Source organism: Urocitellus parryii, chromosome 9 (assembly GCF_045843805.1).
Source record: "Urocitellus parryii isolate mUroPar1 chromosome 9, mUroPar1.hap1, whole genome shotgun sequence".
Lineage (NCBI taxonomy): Eukaryota > Metazoa > Chordata > Mammalia > Rodentia > Sciuridae > Urocitellus > Urocitellus parryii.
Window position 1 is genome coordinate 37,626,849 of NC_135539.1, and position 23,285 is coordinate 37,650,133.

A 23,285-nucleotide genomic window follows, 5' to 3' on the forward strand; every position below is an offset into this window, starting at 1 on the left:
TGTGTGGAGTTGAGCTTCCCTCCCCCTCCTGCCGTGTGCTGGGATCACCCTGGGCGTCTATTTGAAATCCAGAAACTCCTGAAAGGCGTTAAGTAGCTATTCAGGAGTGAGGAAATGACAGCGAGGCGGCTGCACGTGCAGCTCTATTTTAGGGCATCCTGGTGGGGCTCGCTGTGGGGACTCATCCCAGGGCCTTGGGGTGGTCACATCAGGCCTTATCACTCCCCTTTTGTCTTCCTTGCACAGTGCCCGGGGACTGGAGAAGGCCCAGCAGCAGCTCCAGGAGGAGGTCCGGCAAGTCAGTAGCCAGCTGCTAGAGGAGAGGAAGAAGCGGGAGACCCATGAGGCACTGGCCCGGAGGCTCCAGAAGCGTGTTCTATTGCTGACCAAGGTACAGGTCCACTGAAGTGCGGCCAGGCCTGCCCCACCACTTGCACACCTGTCCTTTTCTCTCTGGCACCACACCTTTGTGCAGACTTTTGCGTGGCTGCTGCCAGTGGTCTATGCCCTCATGTCTCAAATAGCATAGCATGCCACTGCCTGGAAACCACAGGCCGTGGGCAGCACAAACCTTCTGCCAAAGAGGATGCATCTTGGCAGCTTGATCAGGCAGTTTGGTTAGGCTGTGTGCTCTTACCCCGAATTGTCAGGAAAGTCCTTGGAGTGCCAGGGTCTCCTCAATCCTATATTTCCAGGGGGCCTTGCTTTTCGCAGTCTCTCTCTAGCAACCCGTGTCTCCTGGCCTGGTGCCACACCCTGGTGGAGCCTTTTGTGTAATCGCTGGTCTTTTGCAGGGCCCTGACTGGAGTCAGCATCCTTGAGACCCAGTGGGCAAGGCAGCCTTCCCATCCTTCACTGTCTATAAGTGTAGAGGAAACTGAAGTGGGCTTTGGTCTTGGGTGTAGAATGAGGCTGGTCCCGTGTTTCCAGCTGTGCAGGATGGGACACACTTGTTTTCCCCGCTCAGTGGTTCTGTCTGGCTCCTGTGCCTTTTCTAATTGTTCTTGCCTGAGGGGTTCCAACATCTGGCGTGTTAAGCCAATGTTACTCCGGCACAAATGGTTTTTGGTGAGTATTATTTAATAAAACATTGCCATGGACATTGAAATTTCAAAAGGCAAGGAATAAAAAGGCCAAATCTGTCCCCAAGCACACTCTGTGTAAGGGTGGGGCATCAGATTGCTGGGCAAAGACTCCCCACCTGTCCACACTGCTGTCAAGTGGGCAGAGGGAGCTGTGTTGGCCCCCCACTTTGCCCCAGGAAAGGGGATGTGCCCAGGAAGTACCAGAAGCCGTGCCTGAACAGTGCCTGCCAGCTCTTGATCATGTCTAGTGATCCAGATAAAGCCAGGTTCTTTATCTCTGGAACCCCCTGCTTATGAAGCTTTCAGAAAACGAGTCATATTTCAGCTGCTACATGCTGCTGTTCCCTGGCCGCCTCTGCTCGCTTCTTGGCAGCACCTAGATATCTGTGCAAAGAAGACCTCATGTTTGTCTTGGCATCATGCAGGGCTTCCCAGGACTTGAGTGGAGGCCAGACCCTCTCTTCAGCTCCAGAGGCTAACTCGGGAGCCCTGGCCTTGCAGGTGGATCCCAGGGAGGTGAGTTCCCAAAGTGTCTTCATAGGTAGCTCAAAACCAAGACCTTGCTCCTTGAGAGAAGGCACTCAGATCTTGGGTAGCCATTCTGCAGCCTCCCAGGGCAAGGCTTTGGGCCTTAGTCACCCTCCCTTCTTTCCAAACTTCCAACATTTGTCCACTGGTGTCAGTATGAGGTGCCTGTGATGTGACTACATGGCCATGGGCCTCCCAGGATTTAGTCCAGTGGGAATGAGGTAGCAGTGATAATGCTCACTGGCACCCGCCCCTTCCTGCTAGCTTCCTGAAAACACTGCTGCGAGGACGCGGGAGGAGTTACCTGGTGGGAAGTTAACGTGCAGACCCGAGGGATTTACAGTTCATGAGAGCATGTGTAGACCAGGGGAGAGGAAGGAGGTTCATCATCTAAAAGCTGCTTTTGGGGTCAGCATACAGATATGTGGAGGCAGGCCAAGATGAACACCTGGTCCAGCAGCTGTGGGAGTGGGCTCCCTCAGTCCCTGCAACAGGGGGTGCATAGCATGGGCTGCCCAGGCAGTGCTGGCTATTGAGGGGCTTTGGGCCCTCAGAGTGGGATGGGGGGAGCCAGGCTGTGTGGTTGTTTGGTTGGCACCTTGACCAGGCAACCTTCCTGTGGCATGGGGAGTGGGAACTCAGGTCTGGGAGCCTGGCTTTTCCCTGGGATCTCAAAACCACCTCTCAGTCTCTCTGGGTCTCAGTTTCCCCTCTCTGCAGGATGGCCCCAGGGCCCTTGGAATGTGACCATAGTGAGTGGGTGTGTAGCTTACCCATTCTCACTTGGGCAGCTATTTCGAGGCCCTGACAACAAAGCCCATTGTCCCCTCCTGAGGGAGGCTCTATGGGACTCAGATCCAGGAGACAGAGCCTTGCACACGTAGCCAGTGAGGAAATGGAGTAAACTCTGGGAGTCATAGCTATGAGCTGGGGAGGGGTGCACAGCCCTCGGGAGCAGAGGCGACTTTGGGAAGGTGTTTCAGTTTTTCCAGGTGCTATAACAAAATAGCATGGGCTGGGGGCTTACACATCTCCAGTAATGATTGCTCACAGTTCCAGAGGCTGCAAAACCAAGAGCAGGGCGCTCGAATGACCTGGGTGAGGACTGCTGCAGTTCACAGAGCCTCTGTCTGTTCCTCTCTTGGCAGAAGGGGTGCTCTGGAGCCTCTTCTACAAGGGCACTGATCCCATTCCTGAGGGTGCACCCCCATGACCTAAGCACCTCTTCCTAATGCCATCACTTGGAGCTAGCATAGGAATTTGTGGAAGGCACAAACATTCAGAGCATAGCACATGTCTGTCAGGTATGTTTAGTATGCGGAAATCACACTGGTGGGAGTTTGGCCTGGTTGGATTTCACTTTGTTCTCTACCAGGTCTTTTTAGTTAATCCTGAGCCGCCCATGACCTTCCACCATGCTTTCAAGGGCCCCTTGGCATGGCCCAGCACCCCTCTGACAACTTTCTCAGCCAAGGACTGCTGCTACCACTTACTTGCTGCTCACTCTCAGGCTGTGTTGCAAGCTCTGTGTGTGCACCTGCTTACCTGGGCTGTATGTGTGCGCACCTGCTTACCCAGGCAACTTCAGTTTTTAGAACAGTTTCCTTTCCAATTTTTTTTTATTTGTTCCTTTTAGTTATACATGACAAAAACATTTTGATTGACAGAGAAATTAAGATTTTTGATTTACAGAAAAATTAAGAATTCAGAGAATTCCCTGTATCCAGTATCCCCTAGTAACACTTTGTGTTAGTATGACATGTTTGATATAATTAACTGGTATTGATACATTATTATTAACTAAGATGAATACTTTATTCAGAGTCTCTTAATCCATTTATAATGTCTTTTTTCTCTGTTAGGATCCCATCTAAGATACCATGTGACATTTACTCCCCATATCTCCTTGGGGTCCTCGTGGCTGTGACAGTTTTACAGACGTTGTTTCTGGTGACCTTGGCAATTTGGAGGTGTGTTCCTCTTTGGGGATTTACCTGCTGTTTTTCTCATGATTACCAGTGGTTGTGGGTTTGGGAAAAAGAGGTAAAATTTCATTCTCAACACATCATGTCAAGGGGACATGCTGTCAGTGTGACTTGCCACTAATGCTGGTGGACTCGAGCCCCTGATGAGGTCTGGTTTGACAGGCTTCTCCTATGTCAAGTTCCTGTTCCCCAGTTTCTACCTGCGTTTTTAGAAAGAGGTCAGTGTGCATGGCCCCCACCTAAGGGGTTGGGAGTTGACACTCTTTCCTTGAGGGCAGATTTCTCTATCTAAGTTATTTAGAATTCTTTAGCCTGGCTGATGTTTCAGCCAGCTTTTGCATTGCTATGACCAGAATACCTCACAAGAACAGCTTAGAGGAGGAAAAATTTATTTTGGCTTACAGAATCAGAGGTTCAGTACATAGACAGCCAACTCCATTGCTCTGGGCCCAAAGTGAGGCAGCACATCATGGGGAAAGGATGTGGTAGGGGAGCTTTTCTTAGCTCATAGGGGCCAGGAAGTGAAGCAGGAAGGGGAAGGGCTGCAGGGAAGATGAGCTCTTCCAGGGCATGCTCACAATGACACTCCTTCTCCAGCCACCAGCGTATAGTTATCACCCCGTCAGTCCATTCAAACTAGGATGGGCTGATTCCGCTACAACTCCCACAGTCCAGTCACTTCACCTCTGAACATTCCTGCATTACCAGAAGCTTTTGGGGAACACTTTATATCCTAACCATGATGAAGAGTTTGTCTCTTCTCCCTCATTTATTATATCAGATGGACTTGTGGACATTTTATTTTAGGTTTGGGATTTTAATCCATTACTACTTTATTCTGTGGCCGTAGCACTGGGGTCTTTCGGTTGAATCCTGGGTCCCTTTGATGTCATTGTGGGTTTATATGTGAGTTTTTCTTAATTAATTAATTGATTTTAATTAGGTATATATGATAGAAGAATGTGTTTTGATTCATTGTACACAATTGCAGCACAACTTTACATTTCTAGGGTTGTACATAATGTAGAGTCACACCATATGTGCAGTCATACATGTATCTAGGGCATCTCATTCCATCATCTTTCCTGTCCCCATGCACCCTCAGTATCTTCCTTCCCCTTTGCCCAAAGTTCCTCCATTTTTCCCCATGTCTCCCCCCTCTCCGTTGTGGATCAGCATCCACTTATCAGAGAGAACATTCGGCCTTTGTTTTTGTTTTGAGCATTGTCCTACTTCTGGCATTGCAAGATGCTCTGGGCTCATCCTGTATATTTCCTGTCCCAGTCATAGAGTCAGCCATTTTTCCAGGGGTCCCTGACTGTTTTCATGCAGCCTGGTGTTGGGAAAGTGGGTCTTGCTACTTGGGTATTACCAATGGATGTCTGTCAGCCAGAAGAGCCAGGAGATGTGTGTAAATTGCATGTGTGCATGTGAATGCATCTGTGGGACCATCTGTGTCACATTCACTTGAGTTCACACCGGAGTCCTTGACTTGCTCAGGCCCAGCCCCACATGGGCCATTCCGGTTCCTCCTTTTTCTATAGGCCCAACCCAGCAGCACGAAGCCTGGCTTCCACTGTGTTTACTTGGTTGAAAGTGTGTAGCCATGTTCCAAGTGGTAACCCCAGTTGAGGGCTTTTAAATTTTTATTTGAAATGTAGGTCCATAGGAAGTTGCAAGGGTGGTTCAGAGAAGTCTCTTGAATCTGTCACCTCATGCCCCTGATGGTTACCTTTTACATGACTGCATGCTTTTTGACTTAGGAGGGGGCTCGTGTGCCAATAAACCTATCGTAAGTTGAAAATACAGTGAGTCAGAAAATGAATTTAAGACACTTCATCTACTGATAGCCCCCGCTCAGCCCCGCCTGCCTCAACGTGCTCAGGACGCTTGCACTGGCCTGCAGTCTAGCAGAGTGATCTCCACAAAGCTTGCTCGATAATAAAGTGTTGGATAGCTCATGAAATTTCACTGAATACTGTACTGAAAGTGGAAAGCAGACTGGGTAAAGTTATAATGTCCCCAGATTCTTAAGCCTTATGATGAAAACTTGGGGACTGCACAGGGCATGGCAGCAGAACATGAGTTTAGTCTTGGCAGCATGTGTGTCCTGTGCCTGTCCCCCATCCCCTGCCTGCATCCTCTCCAGTCACTCTCACTCTCCCCCAGCACTTGACTTTGGCAGCTTCTGATCTGCTTTCTACTTTTGCAGTCCTGTCATTTTAAGAATGTTACATAAATGGAATCAGAACATCCTCTTTAGAAATTGGCTTTTCTTATACAGTGTGATAACCTCCTGAGCCGCCTGAGTTTTTGTGTGTTCATCATGTGTTCCTTTGTCACTGCTGAGTAGTATTTCATGGTAGGGTGCACCATGGCCTTTTAGCTTTTGTTGCCTCCATGTTTTGCTATTATAGATAGAGCCATGGTGATGGGGGGAAGGGAGTGAACAGGGTGACACTGGTCACAGGCTTACTTTCTGAGCTCTTGCTAGAATCCAGATCATCAGTGGCTACTGGGCACTGGGGGAGAAGGCTCCTGGGAAGGCTAGAGTGGTCTTTCTTCTACCCCCTCACCTTGCCTTTGCCTTGGCTTGTCAGAGCTCAGCAAATCCTTGCTGGGTTGTGGGACTAAGGGTCCCGGTTCCTCTCAAGACAGAAAGCCCTGGGGGCTGGAGGCTGCAGGAAGGCAGCTGTTCCTCTGGCACTGGGGTGTGGCTTTCCATCATTGCTGTGGTACCTCCAGACCCCATAGCTGGAGACCTCACATATTTATCAGAGAGCTGTGTGGCCTGGGCAGGCATGGCTGGTTCCTGGACTCTGGTAGGACCTGCATGATATGATCAGGGTTTTCGACTTAGCCCCTGCTGGGCACTCACCTGGGGCTCTGCGGATCCTGCTTCTGAACTCACTAGGGTCACTGGCATAATCTAGTCTCTTGTGGCCATAAGTCTGCAGCCCCAAATCCTGGTCCTGGAGGCTACCGGAATGTGCCCTTCTGTTTCCCACCTGCCCTTGTATCCCATAGAGGGTGGTGAAGACCCTCCCAGCCTTCAGACCTCTCCAGTTCTCTTCTTTTCATAGCCCCGTCTTCACTGGAGAAAGCACTGTTTTTCAGAGCTCCTGGGATTATATTGGCCTGCCTGGATGTCCAGAATAACTTCCCTACTTGAATGTCTGTAACTATAGTTGTATCTGAAAATTCCCTGTGTCTTGCCAGGTAACCATGGGCATAGGTGTGAGAGAACAGGATATGGGCATCTTTGAATGAATGTCATTTGAATGAATGTCATTGTCAATGACACCAGGGGTCAGGGATGGGAGATATATAAAAGTCATATTTTGAAAACTCAGATGCCTGCCTCAGCTGGGGGAGTGGGCCTGTCCAGGTAGGGCGGGTTGGAGTGTATGACCCATTTGGGCAGGAGAGGGTCATGTGGTTGTCCTGAGGGATCTTATTTTCTCAGAAAGCTAGCAGTCTAGATGCATATATGGAGTGTTCCCAACAGCTGTGTGACTGTTCTTGGAGGCCAGATCTGGCCTGTGGCTCTGTGTTACCTCTGCTCTGATTTGTGGCCTCTAGTTTACGTTATCAGAGTTACTTTGGTTCTGGTGGCTGTTCAGATCCCCTCTCAGGTTGGGAGTTGGTCAGAAAGAGGACCTGCTTTTGATGGTACTAGGGTGGCTCAATCTCTGTCCCCTGTGGAGTCTGAGCTCCTTATTGTTCCAGTGGGGTCTTTTAGGACTCCGGAAGCTCGTGCCTGGCTTCTTAGGGAGTTTCTGTCCTTGACATTCACACCTCAGGCTCCCATTGCAGGAAATTTCCATTTTCTCCTCTACTTAGTAGATGAGAAGCTTTTGGTCCAAGTTGACCTCCTCGACCCACGCTGAGTTCATGGGCGTCTCTGAGTTAGCAGGAAGGTAGATATTGATTGCTTGACACTGACTGATTATTTATACTGACTGTCCCTGCAAGGCATGTTGCGATGAATCGATACCAATCGCCACGCAGCCCCCGGGCCGGGGATTCAAGGATTTGTCTTGCCAGCCAGCATGATGAAGCTGTTCATCAGGCTGCTCTGGGAGGGTGTGTTGTGCTTTGACGTGTGGTGTCTCATACAGGTGATGTCTAACTCCCAAGGACTCTGACCTGGGCACATCAGACCCCAGCCTGGCTTGCTTGTGATTGGGGAGTACCCCCTCTCCAAGATTCCCTGAGGTGGTTGCCATGGTCCTCAGGTTTCTTTAAGAGGCTGGTCTTTCCCTTGCCTTGCTGGGGAGGCATCCTCGCCCTGTGCACCTCCAACCCGCCTTCCTGAGGGGAGAGCATAGCACAACCCGCCTCCTGAGGGGAGAGCATAGCACACCAACCACCAACAAGACCTGAATGTAGCCTACGGAGGAGCCCAGTTGATGGCTCTCAGTGTCTGCATCCCCTCTGAGGGGCCTGTTGGTGTGCTTGACATTTAAATATTCGGTGCTTGGAATGCGCAATTTTATTTTGAGACCTTTATTAAGCGGCTCTGGTCTAAGGAGTTAATTGTTACTGATAGCTAAGAGTATAATTACCTTGGTAAAATATCATGACTATTTTAAGCAATTGAAAATTGGCTTCTAGAACTGGGTGAACACAAACCATTTTCTTATTTGAAATGAGCTATTTCCAGTGTGCCCTAATATTCTATAACATGGTTGCAGAATCTTATTTATAGAATGTAAGCAGTAAAAGCTAACTTTTAGCAAGAAATATGTTTAATGAAATGAAGTCTCCCTCCTTTTCTCTACTGGGCCCCACCCCCTGGTTCAGGTGGAGTGGTTCTAGGGACACCTCTCCTGGAGAATGCTGCCAAGTGTTTTCGCCTGGGCCCCTGGTGTCAGGCACCTCTTGCTAATAGGGTGGCTGTAGAGCATATCACTCTGGTCATGGTCCACTCTGCCCCATGACCCCTGTGTGTGGGGCCTGGGGTACCTGGAGTTTCACGGGAACTGGGCTGTGCATCCTGGGGAGTGTCTGCTCTACACTGGCTGCCCTGGTGTGCAAGCCCGTTAGCCTGAGTCAGCTTCTCTGGAGGTGAGAGCGGTCATCCTGACCCTTCCCTTCTCTTTGTCCTTCCTGCTTGCTGGAAGGCTTGGAACACTTATTTCTGTAAAATATCCTCAGTAAGCTAGAGAACTGCTCTCAAACATCAGTGATTATCCTATGGTGTCAAGACCGCTGCTCTGGAAGGGTCACATGGCCCGCAGCGCCATGCCCTGCAGCTCTATCCTGAGCAGAGGAGCCTTGACCCAGAGGCCAGGGAGAGACCTGGGCAGGGTGGTGCTTCTTCTGCAGTGCACATCATGACTGGTGTCAAATCTTTAAGGGGGGCTGAGGCACAGATAAGACTGGTCAGCAGAGGCAGCCGCTGAGTAAGTAAGTAAGCAAGCAAGCAAGCAAGCAAGCAAGGCAGCCGCCAGGTGGGGAACAGCAAAATGTGGGGTGAAGGCTGCCAGGCGAACTTGAGAACACCCAGGCGGGAAGTGCAAGGGGTCCTCTCCAGGGAGTTCAAGATGGGCTTTCCTTCTTGGAGTCCAGAACATTGTTCTGCCAGCAGCAGGTGGTGCAGACATGCTTATGGTCATTGCTGCGTCGTGCACCTTCCTGGCAGACGCCAGGGTGGGTTTTGGGCCTCCTTTTTCCATAAGATGCGGAAAATGTCCTTTCAGATCTCTGGAATTCTCCCAAGCTGTGGCTGTGTGAGATCCCATGATTCTTTTCCAACTTGCAGGAATGCAACTGGTCTCTCCTTGTGTGTGGAGAAGTCAAGGTGTGGCTAGGGCGGAAAGGGGAAGCTTCCTGTCCCTGTGGGAGCTGGACACCACAGACCATTCTGGGCTGTAGGGGCCCTGAATGTCTTTGAAGTGCTGTCCTAAGAGGAATGTGGGTTGGGAACCCTATCCTGTGGCCTGTGTTGCAGGCAAAGGCAGAAGTGCTGTGGATTGTGTGGGCTGCAGAGCCTGGCTGGCACCTTGCTCAACTGTCCTTTGCACAGTGGGGTTTAGGTGGCACACACTGCTGCAGTGTTTTTGAATGAATTATCTTCTCTCTCCTCTGAAATAATGTAGTGAAGTCACCTCTTACATGTGTTTGTGCTCCTGTAAGATAAGTGAGTAAAGGGGATGTGGAGGAGAATTGCATTCTATTTATATCATCTGTTTTATATTTACTCAACATTGGGAGCTTACACTTGGAGCCCACCCCCTCGAGGTCCACCTTAGCCTGCACTTTTCCTGGCATGGATGCCGTCACCATCCTCAGGAGATGTTGCGATAGTTGGCTTCATGTGATCTATACCAGTGGTTGCTGAGCCCTGGACTTGGGCAGTGGGAGTGGCATGGGGATGGATACAGACCTTCTCCCCACCCTCCCTCATGCCCTTTGTTTTGTGACATGTGCTTGTGAAAAACATTCATATGTGCAGAGACAATATAAAACTGATTCTTGTCTGGCCAGTCCCCAGTGTAGGAAGCAGGAAACAGCTCTGCTGAAGAGCTTCACCATTCCCTCCGAGATACGGTATTTTCAGATTTACCGTGTGTGTGTGTGTGTGTGTGTGTGTGTGTGTGTCTGTCTGTCTCTCCACATCCCTGCTTAAACATTGTTCTGCTTTCCCCATGTATTTTATATCAAAAGAACTGTACTTCTTTGGTTTCCTTTGTATCTTAACCTTATACATTTGGCCTTTGTCCATGTTGATGCTATTCATCCATTTTCCCTGCTCCTGTGACAAGTGGGGTATATCCACTTGAACTTACCTCATTTGTGAGTTTAACAGTTTGAAGACCACCCTAATGGGGTCCAGCTTAGCCTATGTTTTTCCAGGGACCCCCCCCCATGCCGCCAATGTATGCTCATCCATTCTCTTCTGATTGGATGTTTGGCTTTTTCTAGATTTGCTGTTTCAGACAGTGCAGTGGAATCTTCTGGAACTTGATATACTTGTCTACATTCTGCCTCAACTCTGCAATGTGCATTTTCTTCCAAACAGTCTTTGTGTTGAAGTCTGCATACACACTGCAGATACAGTATAGACCAAATGGCCAGTGGCCCTCAGAGGCCCTGGGCCCCTTTCTCCTCATCAGCCTCTACTCTCAGAGGAGACCCTTCCTGATTTTAGTCCAGCCAGTTATGAATTCATGCAAGTGGAGGCATTGGCCTGTGCTCCTTTGTATCTGGCTTTTGTTACTTAACGTTGAGTGTTATGTGGACCTGAGTTCTTTATTATGTTGCTGATTTTTTCACACATTGATTCTACATGGTATCTGGGCTGTTTTCAGTTCAGGATGTTACAAGTAGTGCTGTGAATACTTTACATGCATATGGCATTTGGTGACCCTGGCATCACTAAGGTGGGTTCGTCTAGGTGGAGCACATGCTTGCTTTCAATGGGACCCTTGCCCCCTGTGTGCTACAACAGTGTGTGCACTTGCATGCGGGCTGAGAGTGGGGGGTTGTCTGGATACTCTTGGGGGATATGTGTGTGTGTGTGTGGGGGCGTGCGCGTGCGCGCGCACCAGCACTTGGGATCTTCTGCCTCTGATTTTCCTTTCTGAGTTACAGGAGTTCTCTATTCTAGAATGAACCTTTGGTTGGAGGCAGATACTGCGGGGACGTCCTTAGTCTATGGCTTGCTTTTTTACTTAGTTGTGTCTGTTGATGAATAGACACGCGTTTTTAATTTTAAAGTGGTCCAACATTTTCCTTTTTACCTTTGTGCTAGTAGGGTCTTCATAAGCATCTTTGCCTGCCAAGTCAGGAGGACCTTAAAGAGAGTTCATTGTTTCTTCCAAGCACTCTGAGGCTTCAGCTTCTGTGCTTTTATCTGATGGGCTTCTGTCTGGAATTGGGTTTTGAGTAGGATGTGAAATAGGTGTCTGGCTCTGTGGTGTCCTTGGTGAGTTCTGCAGTCGACCTGGCTCTGCTGATGGAAGGAGCATCCCATTGCCTGGCCTTCAGCCGGGTGGCCGCTCTGGGTAGACCTACTCGTGGAGTCTGTCTTGTTGCTCTGGTTAGTCCATCTCTGCTGCTGCCACACTGTTGTCACTTCTGCTTCAGGGTAATTTTGATAGCTGCTAGTTAAATCCTCCAAATTTGTAGTTCCTTGGCTATTTTGGCCCACAAAATGCCCTGGTGGGTTATGATCAGAATTGTAATAAATTATAAATCATTTTAGGAAGAAATAACATCTTAACATTATTCTGTCTACTAAACCATGAATGTTATATATTCCCCCTTTACTGAGAAAGTTTTTAATTTCAGCAAGTTTTATGGGTTTTAGACTAGAAGTCTTACACATCACTAGATTTTTCTTTTCCCTGAGTATTTTCTGCTTGTGATGTCTTTTTTTTTAAATTACTTTTTAGTTGTATACCATACCTTTATTTTGTTTTATTTATTTTTATGTGGTGCTAAGGATCGAACCCAGGGCCTCGCACATGCTAGGTGAGCACTCTACTGCTGAGCCACAACCCCAGCCCTTGTGATATCTTTTGAAAGTGTCTTGTAGACTTTTCTGTCTGCTGGTTACAGTCAGGCCTGGTGCATGAATACTCCCCCAGCAACCCTGTTGTAATGCTAGTCCTTGACCCATACCATCCTGTCCTCTGTGAATGATCTGGGTGTGCTGATTTTTGCAGTCCTGGTGCTCTGACTCTGTAGGACTCTGCCACTTGCAGGCATGGTGAGGCACCTTGTTTCACAGAGATTTCAGGGGGCTTCAGAATTCATCTGTAGGTGTGCTGAGTGCTGTGTGCATGTTCCCTTTTGAGTTTGTGAAATCCTCCTCTTGTTGTTTTCTAAGTTTTTTTTTTTTTAAATATGAATCTGTACCCCATGGATTTGATATGGGTTTTGTTATTATTCAGTTCAAAATATTTTCTGATAATCTTCCTGGAAAGGCCAGCCTGCATGCAGGATATAGCAGGGCCCAGGCACGTCGTGTAGGCAGATTGGAAAGCTGGAAAGGAAGACCCCAAGCACATTCTCTCACTTGCTTATTATTTTTTCATTCCACAAGCTCTTCTCTAGCATCTGCTGAGCGTGGCAGTGCGGTTCAAGTCGGAGCTCTAGGTTCCGGGGCTCTTTTGGGGTGGGACCATGAGCAGCCCGATGGGGTGGGGACCCTCCTGTGAGGAGGGTTAGGTCTTCCACATGGCAGGAGGGGTGAGCAGCCCCTCTCACCCAAGGGATGCCTGGGAAGGAAAGGGAACAGCATGCTGAGTCTCTGAGGCTAGCCTGTGGCCGATGAGATTTTGTTTTTAGAATAGCCTAGGAGCCATAGGAAGTGGTGACAGTAGAGAGGTCCCTCATGAGCTTTCCCTGTGGCAGCACCTTGTTCTGTGACCAGTGTGGAAGTGCCTGTGGCTGGCTCTCTGTCATTGTGCTGCCTGGGTAGGTTAGTGTAGCTTCACAGCCAGGGACATGCAAGTCTACCCCACCACTTGGAGGCCTCCCATGTTGCCCCTGGGATCCACATGGCCCCTCACCCCACCATCTCAAATCTAGTTTCCATCTCTGGCGATTTGGGCATTTAAAGAATATTGTAAAAATGGAAGCATACAGAATGTGACTGTGTACATTGTAACCTTTTTTTTTTTTAAATTAATGAACTTTACTTTTCAGAGCCCTCTTAGGTTGATAAAGTCGAGCAGAAAATAGAGTTCCCGGGTACCCCACCCTCCTGTCTCCCCTGCCATAGTGATTGGTATACCAGTGTGGTAGTGTCATCAGTATCCCTGAGGGTCACTATTGGTCCTGTGCCTTGAGGGACTAGCCAGGTGCATGATTGCAAGTGTCCACCCTTATGGGACTGTACAGGGCACTACTTCTTCCTTGAACTCCCTCAGGGCTCTGCCTGTTCATCCTTCCCTCCCCAACCTAGATGCCCCCAATAGCCGTTCATGCTTCTGCTGTCTCTATAGTTGTCCCCTTTCTAGAATGTCATTCCTAGAATCCATCAGCATAGCCTTGTTAGACGGGTATCTGACATAGCAATGTTTTTAAGACTCCTCCATGTTTTTTCATGTTTGATGGCTCATTTTTTCAAATCACCAAATCACTCATTGTCTGAGTGAGCCACAGTTTATGTTTTCATCTGCTACTAGACATCTTGGCTGCTTCTAAGCTCTAGCAGTTTTGAATGAAGCTGGGTTTGGGTGTGTGTTTTCGGTTCCCTTGGGTGAGCCTAGGGGCATGATTGTGGATTGTGTGGTAATACTGTGCTTGGCTCTGGGAACTATTCTCGCCAGCACACCCTGCTTGAGGCCATCGCCCTTCATAGTATGAGGGGTTTTGCTCACAATATTTTCTTTGCTTTTATGAAAGCTCTTTGAGGCAGGGACTTGAGAGAAATTCAGAGTAGCGCTCCTCCCTGGCCTCCTGTGGGCGTCCCCTCCTCCACTGCTGGGTTTCTGGCTTTCATTGCACTCGGGCTTCTGCGGAGCCTCTTTCTGCCCCTTCTTCTGTTGTGGAGGGGCCGCCTCCTGTCCCCTGGGCAAGCTGGGTACTATACACACACACCAGGTGCAGTCCATTCTGAAAAGAGCTGTCCCACTTCTTTGAGACAGCTCTTCTGTTGTCCCTTTATTGCTCTAGCATGGACCCATCTGGCAGCTTCTCTTCTCAACTTAGGGTCTGAGCTCTGGGCTCTTTGCTGAGGGCTATGAATGGTTATGACAGCAGACCTCTCACCATAGAGGAAAGCAGTTTATGTCCGACTCTGCTCTATAAGAGCAGAAGTGCTATCAACCCCATCTTTTTTTTTTATTGGTTGTTCAAAACATTACAAAGCTCTTGACATATCATATTTCATACATTAGATTCAAGTGGGTTATGAACTCCCATTTTTACCCCGTATACAGATTGCAGAATCACATCGTCAACCCCATCTTGATTCTCTTCCTCACAGCCCTGGGAGTGGGGACGCTCCTGTGCTCTTGTCAGCCTCCTTCTTCGTACTGGGCATTCTGGGTCTCGGGGAGCAGGGAGCGTCCTGAAGGAGTGTGCAGATGCTTAGCAGCTGCTCTGACTTCAAAAACGGCCTCCTGGTGACCTCCAGATTCCTGGTCTGTTCCAGAGTGCTGTGTTCCTGTGTTCCCTCTGGCAGTCACTCAGGTGTACGGGACCAGCACCCTGCCCCCTTCTTACCTCAGCAGATCAAGACTGAAGAGTAGCTCAGCGACTTGGCCAAGGCCGTGCAGTGGAAATGGATGCTGGATTCTTACTGTTTTTTTCCCTCATCATGCTGTGTCCCCTGCCCCCAGTCTGAAACAGCCTTCACATGGTTTATTCTGTATGTTGATGTTTGCCTTACATGTAGCTGGTGAGAGAATATGTTCCCTATGGCCATCTGTTTAAGTTTGGGAGCCGCATTGTTTACCTCTTGGCCGGGGTTGGGCTGACTTGACTGAGCTGGTGCTTGGTGCCACAGCAGCTGCCAATGTTATAGCCCTCATAGTACTGTCCCTGCTCTCCTCCTCCTCTTGGGAGCCAGGGTCCTCTCTGGGGTCCTGGGCCTGCTGCTCTGGCGCAGGTGTGCTGAGCTGGATCTGACTTGAGGTGGGCTGGGTCCCTGTTGCGGCACGCTGGCTGGGATCCTCTGCACTCAAGCCTGAGCTGTTCCTCCTGACTGAGCTCAGGGTCTGCTGGCCTCTTCCGGGGCTTTGGCTCTCTGTGGGTCCCTCTTCCCTGTCTTGATGCTCCATCTGTTTTCTAATTGTGCTTGATGATAAAGCTTGTGGGAAGGAGGCTTAAGGCGGGACTTGGGACAGACTCCCCCTGGGATCCTTTGATAGGTGAGTTACTGGTGCAGCCTGTGTTGGAAATTTTCTGAGTGGTGGGAACGTGAGAGCTGATGTTGGAGAGACACTGCGGTCCTGGCAGCATGCAAAGTGTCGTGACCTGTCCAGAAGGGCAAGCCATCCACAGGGCTACCGATCAAGGTTCCCAGTGATCTGTACTTTAGAGTCTGCACTCTGGGCTGCACTCTTGGCTGGGGACACAGGTCATTTAGGGCACAGATCAGAACATACAAGGGCCATGGGAATCTTAAGTTGCACAGGTTGACTTAGTATTCTAAGGTGGGATCTGTAGTCCTATGAGTATCCCTGTGCTGGTCTGTGGCCCAGTATTAAGTAGCAGATATCTTGTCCTTCTGAGAGGTGGACAGAGACCGACCGTGTGAATGACCATCCTGGGATTATACTCTGGCCAAGACAGACTGTCCAAAATGTGGCTTTCTGCTAGAGGCACCTGGTGCGACTGGCTGGCTTGGCATGTCATTGACCCAATAGGAGTGTGCCATAGCTGTCCCTTCTCACCTGTGCACATCTGGCTCTGGCACTTGCTCACACCTGCCCTGGTGCTGTGGCCTCCACCTCTTCTCACCTCCCTCCTGTGTGTCTCTCCTTCACATATTGCTTTCTTTAAACCATCGATTCATTACATACCATTTGCCAGATGCAGCTGTGCTGCGCCTGCTCCCTCCTCCTCACCTCTGTGACTGAGTTCTGTGCCTGTACCAGGAGTGTGACTTGTTATTGTCCCCGGGTCTTGATATGCTGTTTGGCCATCTCTGGCATTTGATCTGAGCTGAGCTTTGCTCCTTGGTGGGTTTGGATCTTGGAGTCCTTGTGGCAGAATAAGGCACATCCCAGAGTACCTGCCCCTGAATAGCCAGGCAGGATAAGAGGCAAAGGCTGCCTGCAAAGTTCAGACCCAGACCTGCTTGCTTCTTAGAAGACACCTCCTCCTGCCTCTGCCTGATGTTGGTGAACTGCCTGGAGGAGGCTGTGGGTCCTCAGCCATGGTCCCTGGTTGAGCTTGCTGTGCTTGTCATGTAGTCCCTCTGTTTCTGCAGCAGGTCCCTCTGTGCTGTGAGGCCCAGAGAGCTCCCACTTGGGTCTTTCTTGGCTGCCATTCCGAGCATCCATGAGGAAAGAGATTGTTGAGCTATGGAAAAGTGCCATTTGCAGGTACTAGAAAGCCAGCCTTGTCACCATATCAGTGCATTGTCCCACCAGGAGGGCAGCTGGAACTGGGTCATGGCAGGAAAAAAATTTCCAGGGAGAAAAGCAATTTTATGAAATAAAGTGAAATAAAAACAAAATGCCTTTTATCCCTCTCCAATTGGAAGATGGTTATTAAGATAGCGTTGGATTGTGGGCATGTGGTGAGAGGTGCCTGCAGGCTGCTCCTACAGTTTCAGGAGGGCTGGAGTGGAGCAGTAGAAGCAAGGCCACCTTGAGCTTCCTGCTTGTGCGACCATGCTGATGCTAGGCTGCTGTCCCCAGAGGCCTACCTGTGACCCAGGGTGGCAGAGTTTGCAGGCTACCTTCTGCCAGATCCAATGAGCCCAGCTTTATTCACTCAGAAAAGGCCTGGCCTGGCCTGCCTCTCCACAGCAGGGCCTGGGCTGTCCTGGGCAAGGCTGTGGACTGCTGGGCCCTCTGAGGGGATTTGGTGTGAGTAGTAGTGGATCCCACAGCTGCCACCCCTCCCTCTTGGTCCCCAGCATTCTTAGAGGTGTGTTGTCAGGAACCTCAGTACTTTTTTTCTCCTCTGTGTTTCCTAGATAGCTATACTGAGATGAGACCTTCCCACTTGGTCTCAGCATAGATTGGCAGCTTTATCAGGTGGCTTTCCAAGGGAGACCCTATTTATATAGGACCCATTTTATTTTGCTGTGAGTGATGGCCCATGCCCACTTCTCAAGGTAGTGAGTTAAACTTGAAGAGCTTAGTCACAGGAACCATCATATGCCCATTGCACAGACCACAGTGTAGGTCCCTGATCTCCAGCCCTCTGGCCTGTGGGTGTCCTTGGATCTGGGAGGTGGTGCTTTATACCCTGGAGCCATCCCACCTCTACACCATCTGCTTGGGGTGTCCCACAATCTATGTCTCCTCCTTCCCTGGCTGGACAAGGCTGTGAGGGAAGGAAGTGGTGGTGGGTGGGGGCGGGAATGTCTCTTACTCACTCTCCTGGTGCCATGTGCCTCAGGGCCTTTGCCTATATTTCCCTCCTCCTCTAGTACTGCCCTCACCTTCCCCAGCTCTGGCTCACCTGGCTTGTCTTGTTTTCTGGTCATTGTCCCCCATGAGGTAGGGTTCATTCCTGTCTTGTCCATTGGGCACAACGCCTTACATGTCATAGCACTCAGTAAATCTCTGGGAATTGTTGGGCTCCTTCATCTGACAGGGAAAGGAGCTGAGGCGCAGAGAGGACCACCTACCTGAGGTCACACAGGGTCAGGGAGCAGCCCTACCTAGCAGTAAGGTCTGCAGGCCCTGCTCAGCCCTGCTCACTGCACCCTAAGTGCCAACATTGCTTTTGCCGTGCCCAGTAGCTGTGCAAGGGCATGGAGGCACTACCCTGGCTCCTGGGACAGGTGCCCTTGTGGCTGCCATCTGATGGGATGTGGGGACTTCTGAAGGTTCTTGCAGATAGCAGGTAGCAGATACAATGTTTCTTGTTTTGATGTCATGTGTTATAATTAGCAACTTGGAAAATGGTGGTCATTGTCTTTTTTTTTTTTTTTTTTTTAGTATTGTTTAGTTGTCAAAGGACCTTTATTTTATTTATATGTGGTGCTGAGAATCGAACCCAGTGCCTCACACATGCCAGGCAGGCGCTCTACCACTGAGCCGTAGCTCTAGCCCCAGTCATTGGCTTTTAACTTTCCCAACAACAAAATTGAATGTGTAGCTGTCTTTGGTGGAGGAGGGAGGTGGGTGGATGGGGAATAGGGTGCCCTGTCCCTGGCTGTCCCTACTTTTTTGTCTTTCTCTGGGGTCAGCTAATGCATCTGGAGTGAGCCTCGTAGCCCTTAGGGCCTCCTGTGGCTTGTGCTCATGGTACACGTGCTGGGGGGCGTTGAGCCTGCAGGATGGTGTCTTTCCCCCTTGTTCTGCTTCCTGCATGCTGGTGTGCTGCTATTCCCAAGGACACTGGTCCTCCTCAGAAAGTTTCTCCAGGGGAGTTAGTATGTGATGCTTTGGGTGCAGGAGCAGGCGACGCCACCCTGCTGATGATCCATCCAGGACACTCCACTGTGCGAGTCATCTGTGGTTCTGAGGTTCCCTTGGGCCCTGGGATGGGGCTGGTGTGATAGGTGAGGTAAGACTTGGCAGTCTTCATGAGCATTTTTAGTACTTCGTTCGTGGGCTTTTCTGTACTAGTTATGAATTTCTAAAGTACTCCATCCACACGTTATAAATCTTGTTTGTGGAGCTGTGTGCTCTATCTCAGAGCCTGAGCCCAAAATATGACACCCTTGCCCCAGCACCACCTGGGCCTGAATAACCCTTCGCCTCCAGCGTCCACAGCACTGCTTGGTGGTGGTTAAGAATCCTAGTCTTAAACAGGACAGTGCTCTTGAATTCCCAAGCCTGGGACTCTCATCTTACAAAAGAGACTGAGGCTCAGAGAGCAGCAGGGCCTGGCCTCAGAGGGACACAGGGCCTCCATGGCCAGAGGAGTGTGAATGGGAGGTATAGGGAGGACTGGACTTGGAATCCTTGGCCCTGACATTCTGGCTTGCATCAGCTGGGCATTGCCCTTGCTCATGCTGTCAAATCTCCTCTCGTCTTCGGTGAAGACCTATTCCCTTTTTAACACAATTTCGAAGAAATCCAAATCTTTGAATAACCTTGATCCTGAAAGGAAAGGCGGCTGGCTGCAGGTGAAAATGGATGGTCGTGCTCAAAGGCATGGTTCCCTGCCAAGGCAGCCTCTGGAGTCTTATTTCCAAAAATAGCCACAGTGTCGTGGTGGTGTTTGAACAGCAGCCAGGCTCCTCTTGGAGACTGTTTTAAAGTTGTTAAAGATGCCACCCAGCCTCCCCTGCTGTCCCAGGCTCAGGTATATCTGCCCTTAGCCTGCTGATGCCCAGGTGAGCACTGGGTGGCTGTTCCTCAGCACCCCATTGAGTGACCAGTGCACTGACACCCAAGAATCCTATGAGGGCCCCTGTGTCTGTGTTGTGAGGAGGTCCCTGTGCTCACAGTCAGGGGCAGTCCTCACGCCCACTGACTGGCCAAGTCTCTGACTTCAGGGGGCACCACAGGCTCCAGCCTGTCTCCCGGAGGCAGAGCTTTGTCTGCCTCTGCCTCCAGGAGAATGAGGGAGGTTCCAGGACCCCATGACTGGCTCATAACTGGCTTCTAGTCACCGGGATTTCTATGACATGGATTTGCATTTCTAGGGAGGATTCTCTTGCCACAGATTCTGGTCTGCCATGTGCTGTGACCCCAACCAGAGAAGTCACAGTGCTGCTCTTCATCAAATTAACTTATTTTCGTTAACTTGGATATAATAATTCTGCTTAAAATTATTTTGAAAATATAAGTAGAGCCAGGCACTGTGGGGTATACCTGTGATCCCAGTTACTCGGGAGGCTGAGGCAGGAAGATAGCAAAGTTGTAGGCCAGCCTCAGCAACTTAGCAAGACCCTGTCTCAAAATGAAAAGGACTATGATGTAGCTCAGTGGTAGAACACCCCTGGCTTCAGTCCCTCGTGCCCCTCCCCCAAAACAACAACAACAAAATACAAAACCCCAACTAGAATTTGCAGACTCCCATATTTATGGAGGAGGAATCTGTGATGGCCAGGTTGAGGAGTGGCATGCCCCATGTGTGGTGGCTCCCAGTCAGCTGTGTCTAGCTTCAGGTGGCAGCTCCTTCCTCCCCATAATGCCTTCCACCATGTCACTGCCCTCTTGTGCCCCAGAGTTGGGTGTGTGAGACTGCTTGTTTGTGCACGTATGTGAGAACATGCATGTGTGAATGTGCATCAGTGTGCACATGTGTGCACTGTCCATATGTATGTTCTCTAAGGAAAGCCAATTGTTTTATGCAATTTGGCTGCTTTTCCCATGAGACTCTCATGGAACATTAAGCCCAGTAGAGGAGGACCAGCCCTCACCATTGTAATAGTGATTAAATAGCAATAAAACAGGATCAGTATTTACAGACCCAGGATGCTCCAACAGGAGGGTATTAAATAGCATCCATCATCAAGCGGAAAACAAGTCACAAGCCCAGATGCAGTTTGGAGTTGATGTTCCTTTGGTTAACTTTGCCCACAAAGCACCAGACTGCCCCTGAGGAAGAGAGGAAGTCCTGCTAGGCCAGAGTATCGCCATGTGCTCCAGAATTGTATCTGTGGCTTACAGCATTGTTACAGGGACGGCTGTCAGTCTATACCTGATGGCATCTGTGGGTCTCTGCCTTAGGGGAGCTTATGGCCCTGTTGGGAGAACGGAAGAGAACTTGGAAATGATGCTACCTGCAAAGCCTGAGGTCTGCTTGCCTGGGAGGGGGGCGCAGTGTGGAAGGTCTTCTTGGAATGGACTACCCCTGGGGGCCTGCTTGTCCATATACCCCTGAGCCTCCTATGTGTCTGAGAGTTGGGTGTGTCCTCTAGGTGTGGACAGCAGGTGTGACCTGGCCTGGTGTGTGTGGTTACACTTCTCAGGTGGTTTAGGGTGAGACTGGAGTGTTGCTGCTGTTTTAAACCAGAGACAGGATCCAGAGGCCAAAGATGCTCAGAGAATCTGTGAGGAGTTACTGTTAGTCAGGGGCCCTGCCTCCTCTTTGTTGGGGGTGGGATTTGGGTCCATGGTCCAGGAGCACTTGCTTCTTGCTTGACTGACACATCACTGCATAACTTTTTCTCTGAAGTCTGAGCTTATGTTGCCCAGCCTCACTTGCACATGCATGGGGTGGGGGGCTCTGGAAGGCATTCCAATAGCCTGTGTAGGTGCTCTCTGTGTCTAGGACTCAGTTTCTGGGAAATAGCAAGATAAGATGAACGTGGACAGTTCCTGCACTTTCCCCTTCCAAAGCTCGTCAGTCCTTTAAGAGTAAAAGTTTCCAATGTGTTTGTAGTATTTCTTTTCCCACAATCATCTGTGTCTGGCCAGGGAGGTGGTGGTGCATGTCTGGTATATGGGTGAGCACACTTGCTTCTGACCAGGAGGAAGACCCTGGTTTCCTGGCTCCAGCCAGCTGTTCTGCGGGTGAGATGGTAATCTAGCATTCTTGTCTTCAGCCTTCCTGGCTGGTTGCCCTTTCAGTTGAGGGCAGCCTGGGACACTGCTGCATGCTGGCCTGGGAAGGGAGGGTGAGCAGGCAGGTGGATACTAGCCCACTGGGGGCAGTGCCTGCCAGTGGACTGCTGGTATCCCAGGATGAGGCTGGTTCTAGGCCCTGGGACACCCCTACACTCCCAAGATGTGCTGGGTCCCAGTACTCAGCTGGTCTTCCCAAGGGAATGCTTTCCTTTCAGGGCCTTGACCTCTTTTCTGTAATAGGGCAGAAGCATGAACTACAGCTGTGGTGTACCAGGTGACAAGGGGACTATCACCAACTTTCTGGAGATGGCTTGGCCTCTTTGGGGTCCTCAGGAAGACATGGACTTCATTATTACTTGGTCTTGTCTTGTGCTCAGGGGCAGGCCTGTGGCTGATGCCTCCAGGATCTGGTCTGGGGCGTCTGCCCAAGGCTGGGCTCGTTAGGTGACAGATTGGCTGCCATTTGCTTTCCCCCTTCCCTCCCATCAAGGGGGTCTGTTGAATTTTTCACTTTGCTCTAGGGCCTGCAAATCCCACTAAGTGACTGTCACTTTTCTGTGGCTTCCTCAGGCGCAGTAATAAGCTTTCATAAAGGGCTTTATCCACAGTCTTATGAAAGTCTCTAAATAAATTAGATCCACTGGTTAGCCTTCGCTGGTGATTTTTATTAACCTCCGGTTAAAGAAATATTGCTGGTTACAGAAGCGTGATTTATTCTTGTAGAAGCCAGCCTCATTTAGCCCCCGTGCACTCCCAAGAGGGACAGCATTATATAAATGCAAAACCCTGGGCCGACATGAGAAGCATGTATAGGAGTGTGCTAGGGACTGCAGGGGGTGTCCTTTTTTCAAGCAATGACCTTGAGGACAGGGGTGATGATCTCATGGCACAGCTTGGAGCCTGTGGCCTGATGCTCTGGTCTGTGATTGGGCAGGTGCAGAGATTCACAGCCTGGACTTACGTACCTCTACAGAAGAAGAAAGTGTCTGGGACTTGGGTCAGGTTGGTGCAGCCATCCATGTCCTTGTCAGCTCCTAAAGGCAGTAGCTCCTTTAGGATGCTCGATTCCCATGGAAGGTGTCATCCCTTCCCATTCTGGGTCAGTGTCTGTACTTGGCAGGTTCGTGCCTTTGGCCAGCCTGTGCTGCTGGCCTCTTCCTCTTGTGCTGAAGCAGGTGACTTATTTTCCTAGATTTGCCTCTTTTCATCCTTACTGAGCCCAGCACAGCTGAACAGAAGAAGTTTGCACCATGCAGCTTCTCAGTGCTCAGGAGGAGGGAGCAGTCTGCCCAGAGGACCCAGTGGCTTTTCACATTTTTGGACCCAGGCTTCAGCTGCTCTGAAGCTGCTAAGCTGGTGATCTGACATTGCTCCGCCCCCTTGGGGATGCAGTGCTGTGTTGAGAGACAGCTTCCACCATGTTTGTGGCACCCACCTTCTTCTGGTCTGTGCTGATGACTTGGGCATCTCTCGCCCCCCATGGCCAGCTCTGGGGTGTGTCAGTGGTTGAGAGCATCCCTCAGGAACCAAGTGTGTCTGTTTAGTCCTGGCTCTGTGTCACTGCTGCAGGAGGCCTG

General features: G+C 50.1%; 1 protein-coding gene across 2 annotated transcripts in view; it reads left to right on the forward strand.

Moving 5' to 3' along the window:
- Positions 1-23,285, forward strand: part of Mad1l1 (mitotic arrest deficient 1 like 1) — a 351,707-nt gene that overhangs the window by 136,712 nt on the left and 191,710 nt on the right. For both annotated transcript variants that reach the window (XM_026405670.1, XM_026405671.1), the window contains exon 11: positions 247-391. In XM_026405670.1, the coding sequence (XP_026261455.1) occupies positions 247-391 (145 nt within the window). The remainder of the gene's footprint in view (positions 1-246; positions 392-23,285) is intronic.